Source organism: Schistocerca cancellata, chromosome 6 (genome assembly GCF_023864275.1).
Source record: "Schistocerca cancellata isolate TAMUIC-IGC-003103 chromosome 6, iqSchCanc2.1, whole genome shotgun sequence".
Lineage (NCBI taxonomy): Eukaryota > Metazoa > Arthropoda > Insecta > Orthoptera > Acrididae > Schistocerca > Schistocerca cancellata.
Window position 1 is genome coordinate 357,818,844 of NC_064631.1, and position 23,809 is coordinate 357,842,652.

The 23,809-nt window shown below is 43.5% G+C and overlaps 1 protein-coding gene across 3 annotated transcripts in view; it reads left to right on the forward strand.

Moving 5' to 3' along the window:
* The window catches only part of LOC126191410 (hemicentin-2-like), a 1,933,978-nt gene that overhangs the window by 1,502,224 nt on the left and 407,945 nt on the right, over window positions 1–23,809 (forward strand). For all 3 annotated transcript variants that reach the window (XM_049932279.1, XM_049932278.1, XM_049932280.1), the window contains one exon: window positions 15,845–16,006. In XM_049932279.1, coding sequence (XP_049788236.1) covers window positions 15,845–16,006 — 162 coding nt within the window. The remainder of the gene's footprint in view (window positions 1–15,844; window positions 16,007–23,809) is intronic.

Consider the following 23,809-nt stretch of genomic DNA (forward strand, 5'->3'; position numbering starts at 1 on the left):
CAATTTACCACCCAGATTAACAGTCGGCGTAATTATATACGAATATGTTAACGCATTTATGTTAGTTGGTCTTAATACAACTTTCTCGGTACCTCTGCTTTGCACGGTTCCATTCATATGCATTACTCCAGTTGTTCAGAGTTGAAAAAAAATTCCTGACTGAACTATGGATTAAGTTTGTTTGTCTCATCTACAAATTTTCGGGCCCATCACGCACTTTGCTGTGATCGTCAAGTTGGCGCTTTGTTTGATATTTCGTTACCTTACGTCTTGCGATTTTGTAGCACTTTTTGAAGCTATGCAGCAATCCATTGTTTCCCTTGAAACCACTGTAATCCGCCGGCCGCGGTGGCCGTGCGGTTCTGGCGCTGCAGTCCGGAACCGCGGGACTGTTACGGTCGCAGGTTCGAATCCTGCCTCGGGCATGTGTGTGATGTGTGTGATGTCTTTAGGTTAGTTAGGTTTAAGCAGTTCTAAGTTCTAGGGGACTTATGACCTAAGATGTTGAGTCCCATAGTGCTCAGAGCCATTTGAACCATTTGAACCACTGTAATCCATGCCAGTGGGACTGGGTGTTTGTGTTGTCCTCATCATTTCATCATAATAATCATCGTCATCATCATCATCATCATCATTCGTGATAGTGGCTAGAATGGACTGCGTAAAAAATTAAACTGAAAAAATTGGGACTTCGTACGGGCGCTGATGACCGCGCAGTTGATCGCCCCACAAACCAAACATCATCGTTATCATCATCATCATCATCATCATATCATGCACGTCCTGTGAATTGTATAGAGTATCCTTGAAACGAGCGAACGCCCATTTTTGTGACAAGTCTGCCTTGTCCTCCCTCGAATATCCGTAGTTTTTCTTATGCATTGCACAGTCATACTCCTGCAGACGTATTCGAAATCTGTTCGTAATTTTGTTTTTTTACTATGCTGCGGATGATCTTCCATGGACGGAAGTATATTTAATATCCGCTTCTTGGACAAAGACTGGCCTTCACTACGTTTCACTGGAGACTGCGTCCGACAAAGATGATGAAGTACATGGCCCGACAACTGTTTCAGTATCACTCTCACTTGTAAAGCACGTATGGTCGTCATTGTACTCCTCATGTACATCGCCCGCACAGTCGAGCGCATACGATGCCATACACTTCACTGACTCATCTTGCAGGAGCGCTAATATTTCATCTGCCACTTCTTTCTCACGCTGTGAAATTTATTGGGTTCCTTTCTGACGAAATATCAAAATCGGCAGCTGTTGTTGTAGATATAATCCAATGTCTGTTTTGTTTATCGTTGCCATTATTCTGCTTTCTATCATCAACAGCACCAGCGCTGTAGCACTGTTTTGAGTTACTCGTCGACTAAGCAGTCCAAGTACGCTTCGTGGCCTCACGCTATGCTCACCATTTTATACGTCCAGTCACACCCTCTGTTGCCATTAGTAGCCAGTATTGTGGGAGCGTGGTAGATAATAAATACGTGGAGCGTCGAATGCCGTAAAAATCATGGTCTTGGGTTCATTGTGAGAATATACTAGAATCACATACGTGTTGTACAGGTGGCAACGCGGTACCAACACGATAGCGATCGTTAGGGATTCCAGAGATCGCACTGGTGCCACAATGTCCCCTTTACAAAATGTGCTCCAAGTCCGTGAGAGGTCAGCGGCGTTTTCAGCGGCGTGACTATAGCGGTATTTCTCCGACCTCGTAACCATTTGCACGCAGAGGTCAAATTTCTGGAACTCTGGATGTTCCCTTGTACAACACATGGTTCGCGACAACTACTTCAAAACAATAAATCGTAGAAGTTGTGACGTTGGCGGCGGGCTGGACTCGTCGGATAAGCGAGTTGCTTGCAGCTTAGAGCCGGCCGGCGCGGCGCCTGTCTCGCCACCTGAGAAAGCCGCGTAATTTCCGGCGCCGCCTTTGTGTGCTCGCCATTTGTTCGGCCCGCCTGTGATCTCCGACAGCGGCGGCCAAAGTGTTCTCGGCGCCCTCATCTGTCATGCTGCCTATCTCTATGGCGCCTCTTCGCCTCCGGGGCACTAACTCGCGGCGGTAAATTTTCTGCGAGTTTTGATGCGATATTCACTCCCGGCCTGTCGAAGAGGAGTGGAGAACGATTTAGAAAAGGGAGAAATTGAAAGTGTGCGACTCGCAGGTAATTTCCGATGAGATGGAGTGAGCTCTGGAAATATTGAACGGAAAGTCACACTGTACCACTCAGCGAAAGCCATGAAAAATTTGTACTTCTACATCTACATCTGTGAAGTGCATCACAGAGAGTGTTTTCCACTATAACACATATTCGAGTATGGAACCTAGGAAGAGCTTCTTAAATGCCTCAGAGTGCTCTCTGATTAGTCTAACCTTTTGGAAATTAATTGGCTGACTGCGCATTCCTTGATTTCAGCTGTGTTAGGTTAAGGTCTACTACTCAATAGAAGCATGTTAAAATTTGTGCCTTGACGAGATTCGAACCCGATTTTCTTCTAATCGCGAGCGGTCGCTTTAACCGTTTCGGCTATCCGTGAATGCTCCCGGTCCGGTAAAAATGTTCGTCGTCACTATTGGGCAGTAGAAATATATCTAATGCAATTGGTGTCAAGGAAAATAACATGTCAAAATCATAAAACTTTTAGCCGTCTTAATTTCCATTTATTTTATTGAGCAACCAGTTTCAGCGCTACATAACACTACTTCAGGCCCGCTGACCAACATGTAGCAAGAATCGAAACTCTGGTCCAGTCAGAATAAGAGGCAACATTCAGTGGCTGGAATGTGTAGCTTTTCGACACAGCGATCCATGTTTTTGACACAGCGAATGGATCGATGGGCCCTTGAAGATGGTGTAATGTGACATTTAAACTGGTAGCTCAATAAAATAACAAATGAAAATTTAGCCGTCTGAAGGTTTTTTGATTCGACAATTTATGCTGAACAGCCGAGGTCCCGTAACTATCTGTATAAAGATGGAGTTACAGAGACTTGAAGTCAAAGAATTCGCCGTCAGAGAATTAGTTTCGAAAGTATTTCATACGCCTGTGTATCGTCGACGGTGTTCTTTGTGACATGCATCTAAGTAGGTTAATTTTCTCCTCACGGTCACTACTAGAACTATACGTAGGAGGTTAAGTTATGTTCTTATAGTCAACACTTACAGTGGGTGTTGTAGCTTTGTGCTTAGGGTTTCACGGAATTTTTTTCTGAATAAAATCTTCTAGACTGCTTATGTTAGGTTATTTATAATGAGTTCCAGGCATTGCCGTCTAGATCAAAGTTTATGTTGTTTTACAAAGTATAAAATTTGATCTGATGATGAATAGTCGTAGCTTCGTTATAATTAAGAAATATATTAGGCTACATAGACGTCTTTATTCACGACTCATTTAAGAAACTGATTGCCTGTATCTACGGAGAGATAATTGCATGTCACAGTTGAGGTTTTTAAGCACCTCCATGATTATCTCCTTTGTTGCACGTAAACTTGTTACCAGTGGTGCTTACCTTCTTTGTATACATTCAGTATCACCTCCAAGTCCTACATGGTATGGGTCCTCCCATCACTGAAAGATTCTAGAATTAGTCACACAACTGTTTTAATCACAGACTTAGAATACTGACTGCATTTTCTCAGTATCCAGCCAGTGAACCACCGTCTACCGCCACTTTGACTATCTACATCTACATCTACATCTATACTCCGCGAGCCACCTTACGGTGCGTGGCGGAGGGTACTTATTGTACCACTATCTGATCCCCCCTTCCCTGTTCCATTCACGAATTGTGCGTGGGAAGAACGACTGCTTGTAAGTCTCCGTATTTGCTCTAATTTCTCGGATCTTTTCGTTGTGATCATTACGCGAGATATATGTGGGCGGTAGTAATATGTTGCCCATCTCTTCCCGGAATGTGCTCTCTCGTAATTTCGATAATAAACCTCTCCGTATTGCGTAACGCCTTTCTTGAAGTGTCCGCCACTGGAGCTTGTTCAGCATCTCCGTAACGCTCTCACGCTGACTAAATGTCCCCATGACGAATCGCGCTGCTTTTCGCTGGATCATGTCTATCTCTTCTATTAATCCAACCTGGTAAGGGTCCCATACTGATGAGCAATACTCAAGAATCGGACGAACAAGCGTTTTGTAAGCTACTTCTTTCGTCGATGAGTCACATTTTCTTAGAATTCTTCCTATGAATCTCAACCTGGCGCCTGCTTTTCCCGCTATTTGTTTTATGTGATCATTCCACTTCAGATCGCTCCGGATAGTAACTCCTAAGTATTTTACGGTCGTTACCGCTTCCAATGATTTACCACCTATGACATAATCGTACTGGAATGGATTTCTGCCCCTATGTATGCGCATTATATTACATTTATCTACGTTTAGGGAAAGCTGCCAGCTGTCGCACCATGCATTAATCCTCTGCAGGTCTTCCTGGAGTACGTACGAGTCTTCTGATGTTGCTACTTTCTTGTAGACAACCGTGTCATCTGCAAATAGCCTCACGGAGCTACCGATGTTGTCAACTAAGTCATTTATGTATATTGTAAACAATAAAGGTCCTATCACGCTTCCTTGCGGTACTCCCGAAATTACCTCTACATCTGCAGATTTTGAACCGTTAAGAATGACATGTTGTGTTCTTTCTTCTAGGAAATCCTGAATCCAATCACAAACCTGGTCCGATATTCCGTAAGCTCGTATTTTTTTCATTAAACGTAAGTGCGGAACCGTATCAAATGCCTTCCTGAAGTCCAGGAATACGGCATCAATCTGCTCGCCATTGTCTACGGCACTGTGAATTTCTTGGGCAAATAGGGCGAGCTGAGTTTCACACGATCTCTGTTTGCGGAATCCATGTTGGTTATGATGAAGGAGATTTGTATTATCTAAGAACGTCATAATACGAGAACACAAAACATGTTCCATTATTCTACAACAGATTGACGTAAGCGAAATAGGCCTATAATTATTCGCATCTGATTTATGACCCTTCTTGAAAATGGGAACGACCTGCGCTTTCTTCCAGTCGCTAGGTACTTTACGTTCTTCCAGCGATCTACGATAAATTGCTGATAGAAAGGGGGCAAGTTCTTTAGCATAATCACTGTAGAATCTTAAGGGTATCTCGTCTGGTCCGGATGCTTTTCCGCTACTAAGTGATAGCAGTTGTTTTTCAATTCCGATATCGTTTATTTCAATATGTTCCATTTTGGCGTCCGTGCGACGGCTGAAGTCAGGGACCGTGTTACGATTTTCCGCAGTGAAACAGTTTCGGAACACTGAATTCAGTATTTCTGCCTTTCTTCGGTCGTCCTCTGTTTCGGTGCCATCGTGGTCAACGAGTGACTGAATAGGGGATTTAGATCCGCTTACCGATTTTACATATGACCAAAACTTTTTAGGGTTCTTGTTTAGATTGTTTGCCAATGTTTTATGTTCGAATTCGTTGAATGCTTCTCTCATTGCTCTCTTGACGCTCTTTTTCGCGTCGTTCAGCTTTTCCTTATCAGCTATGATTCGACTACTCTTAAACCTATGATGAAGCTTTCTTTGTTTCCGTAGTACCTTTCGTACATGATTGTTATACCACGGTGGATCTTTCCCCTCGCTTTGGACCTTAGTCGGTACGAACTTATCTAAGGCGTACTGGACGATGTTTCTGAATTTTTTCCATTTTTGTTCCACATCCTCTTCCTCAGAAATGAACGTTTGATGGTGGTCACTCAGATATTCTGCGATTTGTGCCCTATCACTCTTGTTAAGCAAATATATTTTCCTTCCTTTCTTGGCATTTCTTATTACACTTGTAGTCATTGATGCAACCACTGACTTATGATCACTGATACCCTCTTCTACATTCACGGAGTCGAAAAGTTCCGGTCTATTTGTTGCTATGAGGTCTAAAACGTTAGCTTCACGAGTTGGTTCTCTAACTATCTGCTCGAAGTAATTCTCGGACAAGGCAGTCAGGATAATGTCACAAGAGTCTCTGTCCCTGGCTCCAGTTCTGATTGTGTGACTATCCCATTCTATACCTGGTAGATTGAAGTCTCCCCCTATTACAATAGTATGATCACGAAACTTCTTCACGACGTTCTGCAGGTTCTCTCTGAGGCGCTCAACTACTACGGTTGCTGATGCAGGTGGTCTATAGAAGCATCCGACTATCATATCTGACCCACCTTTGATACTTAGCTTAACCCAGATTATTTCACATTCGCATTCGCTAATAACTTCACTGGATATTATTGAATTCTTTACTGCTATAAATACTCCTCCACCATTGGCGTTTATCCTATCCTTGCGGTATATATTCCATTCTGTGTCTAGGATTTCGTTACTGTTCACTTCCGGTTTTAACCAACTTTCCGTTCCTAATACTATATGCGCACTATTTCCTTCAATAAGAGATACTAATTCAGGAACCTTGCCCTGGATACTCCTGCAGTTTACCAATATTACGTTAACTTTTCCTGTTTTTGGTCTCTGAGGACGGACGTTCTTTATCAACGATGATAATGTCCTCTCTGGTAAGCCGTCAGGTATTTTATCGTTTCGCCCAAGGGGGGGTCCCTCTAACCTAAAAAACCCCCGTGTGCACGCCACACGTACTCTGCTACCCTAGTAGCTGCTTCCGGTGTGTAGTGCACGCCTGACCTGTCTAGGGGGGCCCTACAGTTCTCCACCCAATAACGGAGGTCGATGAATTTGCAACCATTATAGTCGCAGAGTCGTCTGAGCCTCTGGTTTAGACCCTCCACACGGCTCCAAACCAGAGGACCGCGATCGACTCTGGGCACTATGCTGCAGATATTAAGCTCAGCTTGCACTCCGCGTGCGATGCTGGTTGTCTTCACCAAATCAGCCAGCCGCCGGAAGGAACCAAGGATGGCCTCAGAACCCAAGCGGCAGGCGTCATTCGTTCCGACATGTGCTACTATCTGCAGCCGGTCACACCCAGTGCGTTCAATAGCTGCCGGAAGGGCCTCCTCCACATTACGGACGAGACCCCCCGGCAAGCACACCGAGTGCACACTGGCATTCTTCCCCGACCTACCCGCTATTTTCCTGAGGGGCTCCATAACCCGCCTAACGTTGGAGCTCCCTATAACTAATAGGCCCGCCCTCTGTGACTGTCGGGACCTTACCGGAGAATCGGCCACTGGCCCAAAAGGCGAGGCATCCTGTGGTGGCTCGGAAACGATGTCATCACCACTAGGAAGCACCCCGTACCTGTTGGAAAGGGGTAAGGCAGCTGCCACGCGGCCAGATCCCCCCTTCGCCTTTCGGCCAGGCACGCGAGAGCCCACCACTGTCCGCCATTCACCCTGGAGTGATGGCTGACCGGTAAGATGCTCACTGCCGGAAGACGCAGCGACATCAGGGGTTCCATGTGATTCCAAGGCCACCGAAGTAGGCATAGGTCTCACCACAGTTGCCCCAACGCCACTACGAGCCGACGCCTGCGCCTCGAGCTCGATGAGCCTAACAGACAAAGCCTCCACCTGCCCCCGAAGAGTGGCCAATTCTCCTTGCGTCCGCTCACAACAACCACAGTCCCTACACATGACTATGTCTGAACGTGTATCACCATTTCGCTTCATGTCCCTACAAATTATTACAGGCTGCTACTGGCAACAGTTGATTTATTCGTTTCCCGGATGACTTTCGTTTATTGATAAATGCATCATTTGCTAAAAGTTTGACTTAATATGGTCTACTAGCTCATTAAGTTTCAGTTATTATTGTCCGGAAAGTCGTTAACGAACAGAAAGTACACAAAAGGCTCTAACACACTTCTTGGAGAAACATCTGAAGTTAGTTAAACATTGAGTGATGATTGTCCATCCAAGTTAGCAATGCTGCCATCCTCCCTAACAAAAAACCTCCAGTCCACTCACAAATTTCGGTTCCTACCCCATAACATCGCAATTTCGTTGCTAAGCTTTGGTGTGTTAACAAGCCAAATGCTTTTAGGACGTCAAGAAATTTGAGAATCCCTGAAAATATACGATATGATGGCTACATCGTAATCGAGTATACTTCAGACCTACAAAGGAAAGAGAAAATATCTGTCTTTCTAGGTTCACATCCATTTATTTCTCCATGTTGTCTTCTTCTACAACAATGCTTTTTGTCCAACTTTTCCATTTCGAAATTGCGACTGTGAAATTTCTGTATTCAAGCGATATCAGGTCTTCTAACCTATTTCCTAACATTACAGGCATATTAAATATTTTTACATTACTGCATTAACAATTTTCTAGCTTCAATTTCCTGCGTCACCTGTGAATACAGAGTAAAGTACGTTACCTTAAACAGCGGGCAGAAATTGGCACACTCCGGTTTTAAAGAGCGATACCTTGCCTACTAGCAACACAAAAATATCTAACTAAATTTTGTGCCGTGTATAATGGACGTCATAAATGACAATTTGGCAGCACTGCAATCTCGTATACGACAAAATGTTCATTCTCTACACCGTACCACTGGTGTTCCGTTAGTGCAGTGTGCCGGTTTGTAACAGTTTTCCAGGGGGAATATTCTATTCAATATCTAGCTTCCCTGTGAAAACACTGTCTGAAGTGTGTTTTTCGACACAAGTTGTAAGATTTGGACAGCTTTAGTTTGCTGTATTCTTTGCAGAAGTTGCATGTCATAAGAAGTTGTCAAAAGACGTACACTCTCAGTGAGTTCGTACTCAAGTTAAACCGTATGTTTCGGGGACTGATGACCATAGATGTTAAGTCCCATAGTGCTCAGAGCCATTTAAACCGTATGTTTGGCGGTGAATCCTGTCTGTGCCTCTGCCAGAGTAATAATGCACCTTTTGTTTGGTTATGAGATAGTTAGTTCGTCTTATCCTTCCCAGTACAGCTGTTTTTCTGCGGATTTCAAACAAATTATCACCTTTTTTGATTGATGAACGTTTTTTTTTTTTTGTAAGTTGACATATCTCGTGAAATTTTCTTGATATCTATTAAACTTTCCTTTCATTACCACCTTTAACTGCATCTCTTGCGTCTTTCGATTCCCCAAAGCTGAACTTAGCGTCATTTAATGCTTCCTCAGTTTTCTTTTCAGTTCTTCGGTATATTATTCTAGTCAGCAACTTGGATTCATGGGTGGTGAGGCAGATTGTAAGATACGATTGCGCAGAATTCTGCAGTCAGAGTCAGTCAGCAGGAAATTTTTATGGCCTTAGAGAACATCATGTCACAAAATGTCGCTGGCTGAATAAAATCGACGCTTCGGCCACAGTTGAAGCGGCCTTCCAGTGCCTCCGGTAATCCCAAAGGAAGGTCACAGCAACGGCGGCCAAAATGTCTGTTTTATTCACCCAATGACATTTTTCAGTCCGCCGCAGTTCTGCACCCAGAAAATCTTTATGTCAAGTAGTTGAAAGATGGATGCTGTATTCGTCTGCCCTCGCTATTTTCGGAATTGTATGAATGATACGTGCCGAATTTTATAGATGCTACTCACTAGCTAGAATAATGGTTTCGTTTGTTACTGCGTAACTCAGAGTCTTTTACATGTAACATTTCTATTACAGCTCGTGTAAGGAGTTCTGGAATGGAATTAAAATACAAGGTGAAAGGATGTCAATGATACGATTCGCTGATGACATTGCTATCCTGAGTGAAAGTGAAGAAGAATTAAATGATCTGCTGAACGGAATGAACAGTCTAATGAGTACACAGTATGGTTTGAGAGTAAAAAATCGGAGAAAGACGAAGGTAATGAGAAATAGTAGAAATGAGAACAGCGAGAAACTTAACATCAGGATTGATGGTCACGAAGTCAATGAAGTTAAGGAGTTCTGCTACCTAGACAGTAAAATAACCAATGACGGACGGAGCAAGGAGGACATCAAAAGCAGACTCGCTATGGCAAAAAAGGCATTTCTGGCCAAGAGAAGTCTACTAATATCAAATACCGGCCTTAATTTGAGGAAGAAATTTCTGAGGATGTACGCCTGGAGTACAGCATTGTATGGTAGTGAAACATAGACTGTGGGAAAACCGGAACAGAAGAGAATCGAAGCATTTGAGATGTGGTGCTATGGACGAATGTTGAAAATTAGGTGGACTGATAAGTTAAGGAATGAGGAGGTTCTACGCAGAATCGGAGAGGAAAGGAATATGTGGAAAACACTGATAAGGAGAAGGGACAGGATGATAGGACATCTGCTAAGACATGAGGGAATGACTTCCATGGTACTAGAGGGAGCTGTAGAGGGCAAAAACTGTAGAGGAAGACAGAGATTGGAATACGTCAAGCAAATAATTGAGGACGTAGGTTGCAAGTGCTGCTCTGAGATGAAGATGTTAGCACAGGAAAGGAATTCGTGGCGGGCCGCATCAAACCAGTCAGTAGACTGATGACAAGAAAAAAAAAAAATTAACTCATATTCAGAAACCGGAGGGGGGGGGCATAGATGTGCACAATCGAATCTATGATCATATCTTCACTGAAGTGCAGCTGTAATCTTCCTTGTCTACTGAAGAATTGCATTCCCAGTTACAATTTCGACATACTTCTTTTGAATTATCGTCTCTCTTCTTTTTGTTTTCAGAAAAAAATGGTTCAAATTGCCCTAAGCAATACGGGACTTAACATCTGAGGATCTGAGGTCATCAGTCCCCTAGAACGTTGAACTGCTTAAGTCCAACTAATCTATGGACATCACACACGTCCATGCCCGAGGCAGGATTCGAACTTGCGGCCGTAGCAGTCACGCAGTTCCAGACTGAAGCACCTAGAACCGCACGGCCACCACGGCTGGTTTTGTTTTCAGTATCTACTCAGATTTACATAATATCTGCCTACCAATATCAGTAGTAATAACTTTTAATTTATTTATTTACCAAATTATCGTACTAATATTAGGAGTATCAGAATATCTCTTACATTTTATCAGGCATTGTATACGTCTAAGATCATATGTTGCAAGGTCTTACACTTAACATGAAATCAGACTCTTAGAAATAACTGTGCGGACAATAAGTGGTACAGGAAAAACAAACGAAGTTTAAATTCGTTCATGAACAGTACAACAAGAAAGGCAAATTACGGGAAGCTAGATGTGAAGACACTGGCTGCAATGGACGTGAGAGAAGTAGCGAGAAAGGGTCGGAAGTGAACAGAGATGGATCGAAAGTAGGGTGGCTGATTGTGAAACGGAATGAAATACAGGGTGACAATTGTTGAATAATCAGAAAAAAACCTGAATCTAGTTACAAACTATGGTGTGCAAACACTTTATTCAATATGTAAACGTCACTACAGATATTCAGATTCAGGTTATGACATGTTCGATATGTCTATCATCAGACGAAAGCGAAATTCTGCATGACCCGCTGAAGTGTCGGACCATCGATGCTGTTGATGACCTCCAGAATGGCTGCTTTCGGCTCAGCAATGGTTTTTGGATTATCGGTGTACACCTTGTCTTTAATATAGCCCCACAAAAAGGAGTCACATGTGTTCAGATACGGAGAATACGGGAGCCAATCGAGGCCCAAGCCAGTATAGCCCCTGGGTACTCCAAAGTACTCCTCCACAACATCAAACCCTCTCCTGCTTCGATGGGGTGGAGCTCCGTCTTGCATGAACAACATCTTGTCAAAATCGGGGTCACTTTGGATAATATGGATGAAATCTTATTCCAAAATCTTCACGTACCGTTCGGAAGTCACCGCACCATCGAGGAATACACTACACACCTCACAGTCACCCCTTGAGGGCGAAGAGACTTCACGATCAGCGCCCAAATGCGCCAATTTTGCTTATTGACGAACCCATCCAAATGAAAGTGGGCTTCGTTGCTAAAGCAAACCACGCGTGCACGTACTAATTCCCTTCATACCCCGCTAATTCCCTTCATACCTAACGCAAACTATTCAGAAGTTATGACGATTTTATTTCATATAGCTCAATTATTGTCACCCTGTGCATGCGTAACTGGGAGAAGACAGAAAGTGTCCAAAAATTTTTTTAGGTGACAAATGGTCAACGTGGAGAGTGTTATTCAGTCTTTTCCTAAATGCAATAGGGCACTGTATCTTTTGCAGAGTGCAGGATAGCTTATTCTAGAGTTGGACAGCTGCAGTGGTTAAGGAGTTTGCCAATTTTCTCATGTTCTGGTTAGACACTCTTAAGGTTTAATGTACCACGCGGCTGAAGCACTATGTTCCCGTTGTGGCAGAGATCAAATGATACATGAAAGCAGCCAAGCGCAGTGCTTGTGCGAGGTGATGACTGGCCCTGAGTGACAGCAAAGGACAGTCAGGTGTGGTACTGTGAAGCAGCCACACAGCATCGGGGCCGTCTGCAGCAGTGCCTTGTGAGGGCATACTGCCCGGTGTTGTTTCCGACCTGGAGTATCAGGTCCCTGAAGTTGGCTGGTGGACAACATAACTACCTGGTTTTGGAACGGATACTGGGATACGAGTCGTGACAGCAAGCTGACAATGCTAGAAAGTGGCTGCGTATATGAAGAATATAGCAAGATCGGTGTACTCTGACAGTCCGCAGGGGACAATGGAGCCATGGAGACCAGTAGGAGGTGCATGGGAATACGAATGCCGGCTGGCTACTGGTGCCGGCCGGAGTGGCCGAGCGGTTCTAGGCGCTACGGTCTGGAACCGCGCGACGGCTACGGTCGCAAGTTCGAATCCTGCCTCGGGTATGGATGTGTGTGATGTCCATAGGTTAGTTAGGTTTAAGTAGTTCTAAGTTCTAGGGACTGGTGACCTCAGAAGTTAAGTCTCATAGTGCTCAGAGCCATTTGAACCATTTTTTGGCTATTGGCAACTGTTGGTAGTGGTCTCATATTCATGGAGGAGGTGCCGACCCCTGCAATCGTTGCGGCGGGAAACAGACGTGATTGAATGTGAGGAGAGGAAGCGCAAGCAACAGAGACTGGTGTGAACAGTACAAGCGGTGCACAATAGGAGCGTCATGCTGGTAGTGATCAGTGAAAACATTACTTGTGGAGCTGCCTGTGTTCTGGCTGTGATTCACCATAAGCTAAGGTAGTACCTAATTACTGAACTGATCGATCTGCGGTGTAGTTTCCGTTTAAGAAACAAATTATTTTACGTTAAAACTTCATCAACATACGTGCATGCGACGCTTTTTTGTGATGAAGCTAATTAATTCGCGATCACATGGCAACCTGAGTGACGAAAATGTGCGAAATTTTGTGCATCTGTCCATATACCGAAGGATGGAAAAAGATAATGATTTTATGATGTCTTCAGCGCACCAGAAATAATAAAATTATACCGAACGTATGTTTCGTTTGTGAGCTATGTTGTTAAGAAATATGAAACCAAGGCACATGCCAGATGCTTGAGTTTCCTTGCATGACTGCACTGCCATATCTCCTCTTCGCCCAATCCATCTCAGAGGAGCCAATGTGAAGCCAGTCAGTAGAACTCTACATGCGTGCGGGAGCACTGCCCCTGCGCCAAATTTTGGTCATCGCTGGCCTAGAGTTTTGAATTACTGAAACTGTCTGTCTTGCTCAGATTCCAGCATCGAGTAGGCTTGCTTTTTCTTTGTTACAGCACGGCAGTATGCACCCGCTTGCAGGAACACCACAGAAATTGGAAAGCTAGTATACGAGACTCTACTTTTCCAGACCAAATGCCTAAAAAAGCCATAGTTACAGAGTGAAACATAAAGTATTATATCACATTCATAACGAAAAGATCATGAATTGTCTTGAGATAATGGAAATCAATAAACATATGACTATCTGCCCAAGTTTAGTGTTGAATGGGCAGACACAGTTCCCTTACTCTCCACTTCTAACTGCAGAAAATACTCAATCCACACTCAGGCCATGTTGTCAATTATCAGTCTTACTCACATGCTCCACTTTTGCCTTCATTTTATTTACTATAATTTCTCTTGATGTGTTAAGAAATTTACTTTGTTCAATTACAGCTCCTTCACTTACCTGCTTAAACTCAGAAGTAAATCTTATCTGTTTGTAATTAAGGACCTATTAAAGACAAGATTACTTTGTTTAACCACACCATTGGAACATGTCACCAATGTGTATGGTTCGATTTAAGTTAAGTAATAGTTAAGTTAAATTTGAGGTAAATAATCTTACATCGCATTGTCACTGAAATAGTTCCCATTGTTTTATTCTTGAATCTAGCATTAATATTTTCATCTCTGGATATTAAAACACTCCGTAGATGCACATTTTTAATTTTTGATGCTACAAAATTTCACTGCATCACATATCTGTGTTTGTGCCTGATGATAGTGTAATAGCTGAAAAATAATTCGTGAAATAAACTATAAATATTTTAGACCATATCCGTGTGTGATCACATATACAATATTCTACCAAGAGCCAATGGAAAACTCAGCCATGGACATTTGTCTGTGTCTATTATTCTGTCTGTTTCTTGCTATCTATTGTCGATTGGCAGGATTAGTATTAATTTTTGGGTGTCTTATATCAGCTCTCATTTGCATTTTATTTGGGAACTGTGTCCTGAGATTGAGCCCTGCAACCTCAGTTCATTATTGTTCCATGCAGAATGTATAGTCATTTAGTTGTAGGATTGGCAGTTTACATTTCGTTGTCCATTTTACCATTTTACTGTAAAGACATACTTATTTAAGTGTCGAGAATTTTGTCGAGATGGCATTTAATAAAAGATGGTTCAAAATAGCTCTGTGCACTATGGGACTTAACATCTATGGTCATCAGTCCCCTAGAACTACTTAAACCAAACTAACCAAAGGACATCACACAACACCCAGCCATCACGAGGCAGAGAAAATCCCTGACCCCGCCGGGAATCGAACCCGGGCGTGGGAAACGAGAACGCTACCGCACGACCACGAGATGCGGGCTGATAAAAGATGTATGGTTCATCTTTATATGTTGATTTGAGCTCTATGAAGTCTATTGAATGGATAATTTATCTAATCTAATCTAATGTAAGAAATAATTTTGTGATTTTTGCTATCACGAGCCCTCTGGTTAACTGAATTATATTGTTATTAATGAACGAAATTGAAGCTGACAGCTGTTTATGCCCCAACAGCCCCAGTCATTTACACTAACAATGTAAACCTGAGTCACAATACACTCCATCAGATTTCCACCACAGATTTCACTGTTTTCGCTTTTCGGTTGTAGCCAGTTTGCTGCACCTTCATATGAGTTCCACGGCTTTTTAGGAGTGCTTAAAACTCCTGTACTTGTTGCGAATGCTTAGGCAGTTCATCAATAGGATTTTATATTTTACATCGACAGCAACGATTTCTTTGGGTCTTACACAAGTAGTTTACTATTTGCGGCACATCAACAGGTATTGGTAAATTTTTGATGATAAATAAATCACTCCAGCTGCACCTGATAAATCATTTATCTGGATAAAATCGTATACACGACCAGGGCTTCAGGATGTAAATCCCATCTTCAAGCGCTTGATTGCGTAGGAGAAAGTGGTACCAGTCACGTGAAAAATCCAGCAAATTTATCAAGTATCACGCGAGAACCCGTGCTGGATTTTCTATACGACGGGTACGACTTGCTCGAACGCACTTGAGCGCCTGAAGATGCCATTTACATCCTGAAACTCGGATTGTGTGTGCGAGTTTATCCAAATGAAGGCTTTGTCAAGTACAACTGTAGCGGATTTATTCATCATTAAAAATCTTACACATATCTTTTGAGGGTCTCTCATAGCTATCCTGAAGTGAATTGAATTATCCGGTGCTTTCTGTGTGAGAGCAGTGTGGTGATCGCAGCCGGTTGCTTTCCGCTGTGCTGCAGATCTCGTGGGTGCGGCGCCGCGACTGGCACATTCTGACGTCGGGGCTGTTCACCTACACCAACGACGAGCGCTTCCAGGTGCTGCACGCCGAGGGCTCCGACGACTGGACGCTGCAGATCAAGTACGTGCAGAAGAGGGACAACGGCACCTACGAGTGCCAGGTGAGTACCGCCAACACTACTAATCAACTTGTCGCGTTATCCTGCTGTCTGCTGTCGACGGGCAGTCTCAAGCCGATTCCCTATTACTAGATTTCCAGAGGGCTTCTCACACTTTCTAAACGCAGAATTTTCGTAAATATATATGCACGGGACAAAAAGTGGCAACTGAGTCTAGGCAACGAAAACTGTGCTATTCTCCACAGGAGCACTGAAAAAATTACGTTAAATTTGATTTACACGATAAAACACATAAATTTGGAGGTTGTCGCTTCATCTACATACCTAGGAATTGCCATTACGAACAATTTAACTAGACCTGAAAAGAAACGTATTCGTAGTTTATTAATGACGTACGAAAATTTCTGCCATGACGTAACACGAACCCGGATTTCCCACTTCATGCGAGCGGTCATCTTAATAACTTCGACTACCCGAACACACCTGCCGGACTGACCAAAATTTCATACGGCGCCCTGTGTCCACGCACAATCGGTCAAGGTGGCGTGACTGGATGGCCGAAGTGGTTAATGCGACCGCTCCAGTAAAATGGGAAATCTGGGTTCGAATGTCGGTCCAGCACAAATTTTCATGTGTCAATAATAAATTGTGCGGGTGTCGTCTAATCGTATTCTTAATTGCGAATGCATTTCTTATACTATACACAGCTGTAGATCGTAGCAGTAGCTGTTCCTTCAGATCTGCATGCATGTCTGAAGCACAATTCGTAATACACCGCAAAACATACGCACTGAAAAATAGTTAACTGGTGACATCACATAGAAAATGTTGTAGGGGAGACGAATGAAAGACTTTTTCATTGGCAGAATGCTTAGAAGATGCAACGTACCTACTAAAGAGCCTGCCTACACTAAGACTGTTCGTGCTCTTCTGGAGTTCTGCTGCGCCCCGTGAGATGGACGCAGGGCATCGGAAAACGTCAAAGGATTACAGCTTGTTTGGAATCATAGTGGACTAGGAGATACGTGTCAAGGATTTGGTACTAGTTCACAGCAGAGCTCTAGCGTATTTTGTAGCTGTGGTGTAATGTTGACAATACTGTTTGCATACAGTCACAACAGAGCAACGTTTATAGCTGTGTCACTTCATCAAGAGCTTCACGCAGCTTCGGTTATGTATCTAGAAATCAAACTGGATCATACAATAATAATTTAAGTTTACATTCCTTTAGGTCAAAAGTTTTTCGTAATTTGCTTTGCTCGTACGGTATTAATTAACCGTTGTTACTTAGGCACTCAGATAGTGTTCCTTTGTTTATAGAGAGACCTAGGAGTATGTCAAAACACAAAGACTACTCGACTGATGTGAGACAAGCTGTTCTGCATGCTTTGAAGAACGAAAACTGGGAGTTTGTCATGGCTAGAGACTGTGGCATACAATAGAACTAATAAGTGTCTGGAGTCGACGGCAAAAGCAGGACGGATCAGTAGCCTATCATCTTAGATCAGGTTGTCCTCGAAAAACAAAAAGGAGGAAGCACAGAATTGTTAATAACTAGTCGGCTACTGATCAAACACAAGTGGATTCAATAATTTTCGGAGGTCTGGAACAGCATCATGAGCTGAATGTACCTGTATCTAATGTAAAGCGTCCCCTACCAGCACGTGACTCGAGTGGTAGATGACCAGCACGCGAACCACTCATCATTTCAAAAGATAGGAAGGTCTGACGCTACTCAAATAGCAGTTCTGGTTAAAATACCCTACTGGCCATTAAAATTGCTACACCAAGAAGAAATGCAGATGATAAACGGCTATTCGTTGGGCCGATATATTATAGTAGAACTGACATGTGACTACATTTTCACGCAATTTGGGTGCATAGATCCTGAGAAATCAACAACGTTTCACCAGGCAACGCCGGTCAACTGCTGTTTTTGTATGAGAAATCGATTGGAAACTTTCCTCATGTCAGCACGTTGTAGGTGTTGCCACCGGCGCTAACCATGTGTGCATAATCTGAAAAGCTGATCATTTGCATATCACACCATCTTCTTCCTGTCGGTTAAATTTCGCGTCTGTAGGACGTCATCTTCGTGGTGTAGCAATTTTAAAGGTCAGTAGTGTATTTCTCATTACGAGAGATTCATTGTAGTATGGAAGTGATGTAGTTTTTGCAGTGGAATATTTTGCTTTGAACAGTCGAATCTCCTCCACCAATAAAGTCCATTAGGGGATGTATATTGCAGATTTGCCAGGATTTCGGACGTTATAAAAATTGGGTGTTGAAATAGTGTTTTTCAACAGACTGCTGAATCCTTCCAACAGCAGATGTATTTTCCGTAAGCATATACAAAGATGTTGACACATAAATTGTTTTCTACCAACATGACTGACGGGACAGCAACTCTTACAGACTTTGCGTCATTACACTGGCCAAACGGCGATTGGCTTCAAGTGGTTTGGACCTATCAATATATACCCTATCTTAACAGTGTATGTTCTTTTGCCTGTTATAAAAAATTAGATGTAATGATTTATAATGAAAAGTTAATGATTTGCAACAAACTGTTAGTATGGTTTTAAAGACAATAAGTGATGGTTCCTTCTGAAAAGATTTATAAATACACTCCTGGAAATGGAAAAAAGAACACATTGACACCGGTGTGTCAGACCCACCATACTTGCTCCGGACACTGCGAGAGGGCTGTACAAGCAATGATCACACGCACGGCACAGCGGACACACCAGGAACCGCGGTGTTGGCCGTCGAATGGCGCTAGCTGCGCAGCATTTGTGCACCGCCGCCGTCAGTGTCAGCCAGTTTGCCGTGGCATACGGAGCTCCATCGCAGTCTTTAACACTGGTAGCATGCCGCGACAGCGTGGACGTGAACCGTATGTGCAGTTGACGGACTTTGAGCGAGGGCGTATAGTGGGCATGCGGGAGGCCGGGTGGACGTACCGCCGAATTGCTCAACACGTGGGGCGTGAGGTCTCCACAGTACATCGATGTTGTCGCCAGTGGTCGGCGGAAGGTGCACGTGCCCGTCGACCTGGGACCGGACCGCAGCGACGCACGGATGCACGCCAAGACCGTAGGATCCTACGCAGTGCCGTAGGGGACCGCACCACCACTTCCCAGCAAATTAGGGACACTGTTGCTCCTGGGGTATCGGCGAGGACCATTCGAAACCGTCTCCATGAAGCTGGGCTACGGTCCCGCACACCATTAGGCCGTCTTCCGCTCATGCCCCAACGTCGTGCAGCCCGCCTCCAGTGGTGTCGCGACAGGCGTGAATGGAGGGACGAATGGAGACGTGTCGTCTTCAGCGATGAGAGTCGCTTCTGCCTTGGTGCCAATGATGGTCGTATGCGTGTTTGGCGCCGTGCAGGTGAGCGCCACAATCAGGACTGCATACGACCGAGGCACACAGGGCCAACACCCGGCATCATGGTGTGGGGAGCGATCTCCTACACTGGCCGAACACCACTGGTGATCGTCGAGGGGACACTGAATAGTGCACGGTACATCCAAACCGTCATCGAACCCATCGTTCTACCATTCCTAGACCGGCAAGGGAACTTGCTGTTCCAACAGGACAATGCACGTAGAGATGGGGGATCCGCTCTTGAACTAATTCATAGAGTTCAATCTTTCAAAGGAGTGAACAATCAGTGATTCAGAAAAAAAGAACGGTAGCTCCAAACGTTTCCCACAGCAGAGAGAGAGAGAGAGAGAGAGAGAGAGAGAGAGAGTCGGAGCATATCAGCAGCGCCTCTGCTGGTCACAGCACAGTGCACGCCACACAACACAGCCAGCGCCGGCCTCTGCCTTGTTTCTACCTTGGCTGCCTGCATTGTGCAGTGCCCCATTGGATTTTGTGTTTCACATATGCCGTGGCGTCTCTGTGCGTCGCCTGCCGCGCAGTGTCTGGCGCAGCGTAACTTCGCATCGCACTCTGTCGGCGATCGTTTCAGTCGCACGTCCTGCCCTCTGAGCAGTTGATGCGAGCAACAGGACAGAGCCACCTAGCGGATAACATAGGAACTACTTGCAAAAACCCGCTCGCAAGGGAACGAACTATTTGTCTCGGAGCGGGTGAGTTCACCGCTACACCCTCCCTCGGAACTCGCCCGTTCAACGCTCGCCCCACCGTCTCGACTCTAGCCAGAGCGTCGAGCAAAGCGACTCAGGTGTCACTGTGGTCTCTGCGGTCTCAGCTCACGCAGTAATACAGCTCGCGGCTCGACCTGCTCGACTCAGCGCCTCTGCATCGGAGTTCGTCCCCACTGGATATTGTTCTTCGTAGTAATGCCGCTATGTATATTACATTATTATGTTATGTATACATCAATTGTTTTTATTTTATTTTTATTTGTTTAAACTGATTAGTTTAGGTTCCTGATGACTCCTCTTACTATAGGATTTTTATTATAGACACTCGAATTTACGCTTTAATTACGAGCGAACCGATAAACGTATCGCAAAATGTGATACACCAATATTTTCCTTGTTTTATTCTGCGTAAGGCTATATGCAGCACTTTCGTTTTACAGTCAAATTTATATTTTTTTTCTTATTCTGGTACGGATTTTGCGATATTAGGCGTCTTCGAAAGGAAACGTTCACTTTAAAAATATATGGCTTGCGATGTATTTGTATGAGGTTAATGAAATTTTAATACGTTATAGCCAAATATATTGTTAATGTAAATCTCAAGTTACAACATTTTCCGATCACCCAAAAAACCACGATAGTGCAAAATAAATCAATAATCAAAAACTTTGTCATATCGTGGAAATTTCAATAAACAATACAAAATTCTTACTCATTATCTGTGTTACTTCAAAATAGGATCAAATAAGATCAAAATACAGGTATAGTACTGGAATAAACCAAGTTTAAAGGGCAATGTGCCTTCCATTTATTTTATATTGTAAATGAGTGGTGAGTCATGAAAAAGAGCTAATTCATTTCAGGGAGTGTACAGTTCTGATCCAATCTCTGAAAAGAACAGTTCTGCCCATCTCTAAATGCACGTCCGCATGTATCCCGTGCCACCCAACGTGCTCTAGAAGGTGTAAGTCAACTACCCTGGCCAGCAAGATCTCCGTATCTGTCCCCCATTGAGCATGTTTGGGACTGGATGAAGCGTCGTCTCACGCGGTCTGCACGTCCAGCACGAACGCTGGTCCAACTGAGGCGCCAGGTGGAAATGGCATGGCAAGCCGTTCCACAGGACTACATCCAGCATCTCTACGATCGTCTCCATGGGAGAATAGCAGCCTGTATTGCTGCGAAAGGTGGATATACACTGTACTAGTGCCGACATTGTGCATGCTCTGTTGCCTGTGTCTATGTGCTTGTGGTTCTGTCAGTGTGATTATGTGATGTATCTGACCCCAGGAATGGGTCAATAAAGTTTCCCCTTCCTGGGACAATGAATTCACAGTGTTCTTATTTCAATTTCCAGGAGTGTATTGTTACTTCGACTTTTGTATGGAAATTTGGTTATGAAGTTACAGTCACAATGCCTGTCGTGAAACGATTAATTACATCTTGATTTCAGGTTGATTTTATTCCTAACACCGTACAAAATGCCAAAACGGCATTTCATGTTGAAGATCTGTGTGATAGTTTAGTATTATCAAAGTGACTGAGAGTCAATAGTGTTTACATCAGAAATTTCGAGAATTCATAGTGAAAAAGTTAATTACAACTGATCTAATTGGTTTTCCTGTATTGACATGAGACGTGAAGGGCACAAGTGATGCTAAATACATCAGATGACTGATAAATGTTTGAAAAGTTGTTTTTAGATATGCTGAAATTTATGAATTTTGCTAATTAATTATTGGTTTGATTACAACATACAAATTTGTCCTAACATTTCTATAGGAATGTAATAATGCAATCACGAGAATCAAATTATAAATGTTGCTGAAATTTACGACGGTATGTTAATTCTCAACATCAGATTTTCTACCTTATTGTAACTTTCTATTAATTACAGTTAAAAGATCTGAAATAATGTTAATTATCTTGATTCATTGTATAAGTGAACCACAGAGTTTAATTTTCTGACAGAACGTAAGGAAAACCATACTTTTTAACTTTTGTCCATTACGTATTGTGGATTGGGTAATATACAAACTGCTAAGGTTCTGTGAGGTGATGACAGTAAATGTAATGCATTTTCTTCTGATGCAATACATACGTGGACCAAAAACCTAAAGTGACGAGAAAAACGTACTAGGTACCGTTAGCATGGTGGCGGCAGCGTCGCGCTATGAGAATATTTTTCTAAAAGGGGGTCTGTTCCTCTAGTCCAAATAGAAACCAAGATGTATCGTTTCCTGTACAGTGACATTTTAGAAAAGAACGTGGTTCCACATGGGAGACAAAATATACCACGCAGTTGGGTACTTCAGCAGGACAACGTTTCGAAACACACATGGTTATAAATACATCTCTGGTCTTTAAAACAAAAAAGTCTTTTGGAGCGTTCAAGCCAGAACACCTCTGGGACGCAGAGGTCAGCGTATACGTCGCTGAAATTCCTCAAATGGTTCAAATGGCTCTGAGCACTATGGAACTTAACTTCTGAGGTCATCAGTCCCCTAGAACTTAGAATTACTTAAACCTAACTAACCTAAGGACATCACACACATCCATGCCCGAGACAGGATTCGAACCTGCGACCGTAGCGGTCGCGCGGCTCTAGACTGAAGCGCCTAGAACCGCTCGGCCATCCTGGCCGGCCTGAAATTCCTCAAACAAGGATCAATTTGAGCTGCTTTATTGGATGAATGGTCAAAAACATTTACAAAAGCTTGTGGATTTAGTACCAAATAGATGTGCAGCTGTGACGAAAGCCCATGGATATGCAAAGAACTATTGATTTCTTCTTCATATTCCAAAACAGTTTTGTTTTATTGTTACGTACTTAGGCCTACAAATTATTTTTGAGGCAGAACTGTTATCTCTGTTTTGATATAAGATTAATTTGCACACACTAAGTGTAGTTTTATATTAAATGAATTATAATTACATAGTTTTCATTTACCGACGGGAATTCTCCTTCTGTTGCACACTTATGTTTGTATAATTGCAATTAATATTTTCACAAAATACTTTTCATGTAGTGCTGTTTATCATTTACTTGTACTATATTTCGAATGCTGGTTAAAAAACCAGACCGGTTCTTGCTTCAAAATATCGGTTGTTAAAAGAGTTAAGCAGGTTAACCATAATATAGTCAATGACCTAGCTTCGTTGAATAAACCGCTTCCCGTCAGATCGACGTAGTTAAGCAACGTCAGGCATAACCGGTAGTTTGATGGGTAATTTCCTGGACACGCCACTCACTGTTGGCATCACCCTTCTGGAAAAGGAGAGGTGATGTCTCATGGAGTATGGGCATGTGACACTGTTGGTGGTGATACGATCGTTCCATGGGGAAATTAACTCAGCTACCCCCTTGGTGCTATTCGTGAGCGTTTGGCTGGAGCAGTTTAGGGAAATCACGGAAAACCTGTGGCTGGATGGCCGGACTGGGATGTGAGCCGTCGTCCTCCACTATGCGTGTCTAGTGTACTAACCACTGCACCGCCTCGCTCGTTCGCGAGGAGTAGGCTGTGTGCCGGCATCGGATTTCACGCTCTCCCATCTCTCATTATCATACAACGCAAGCAGGACAACACACTGCACACACACATACACACACACACACACACACACACACACACACACACTACAGTCATCAACAAGCATCAGACACACTCAACACAATTCTCACAATTCGCCAAGCAGTGGTACTAGTGTGAGCGAAGGATAGGTAAAA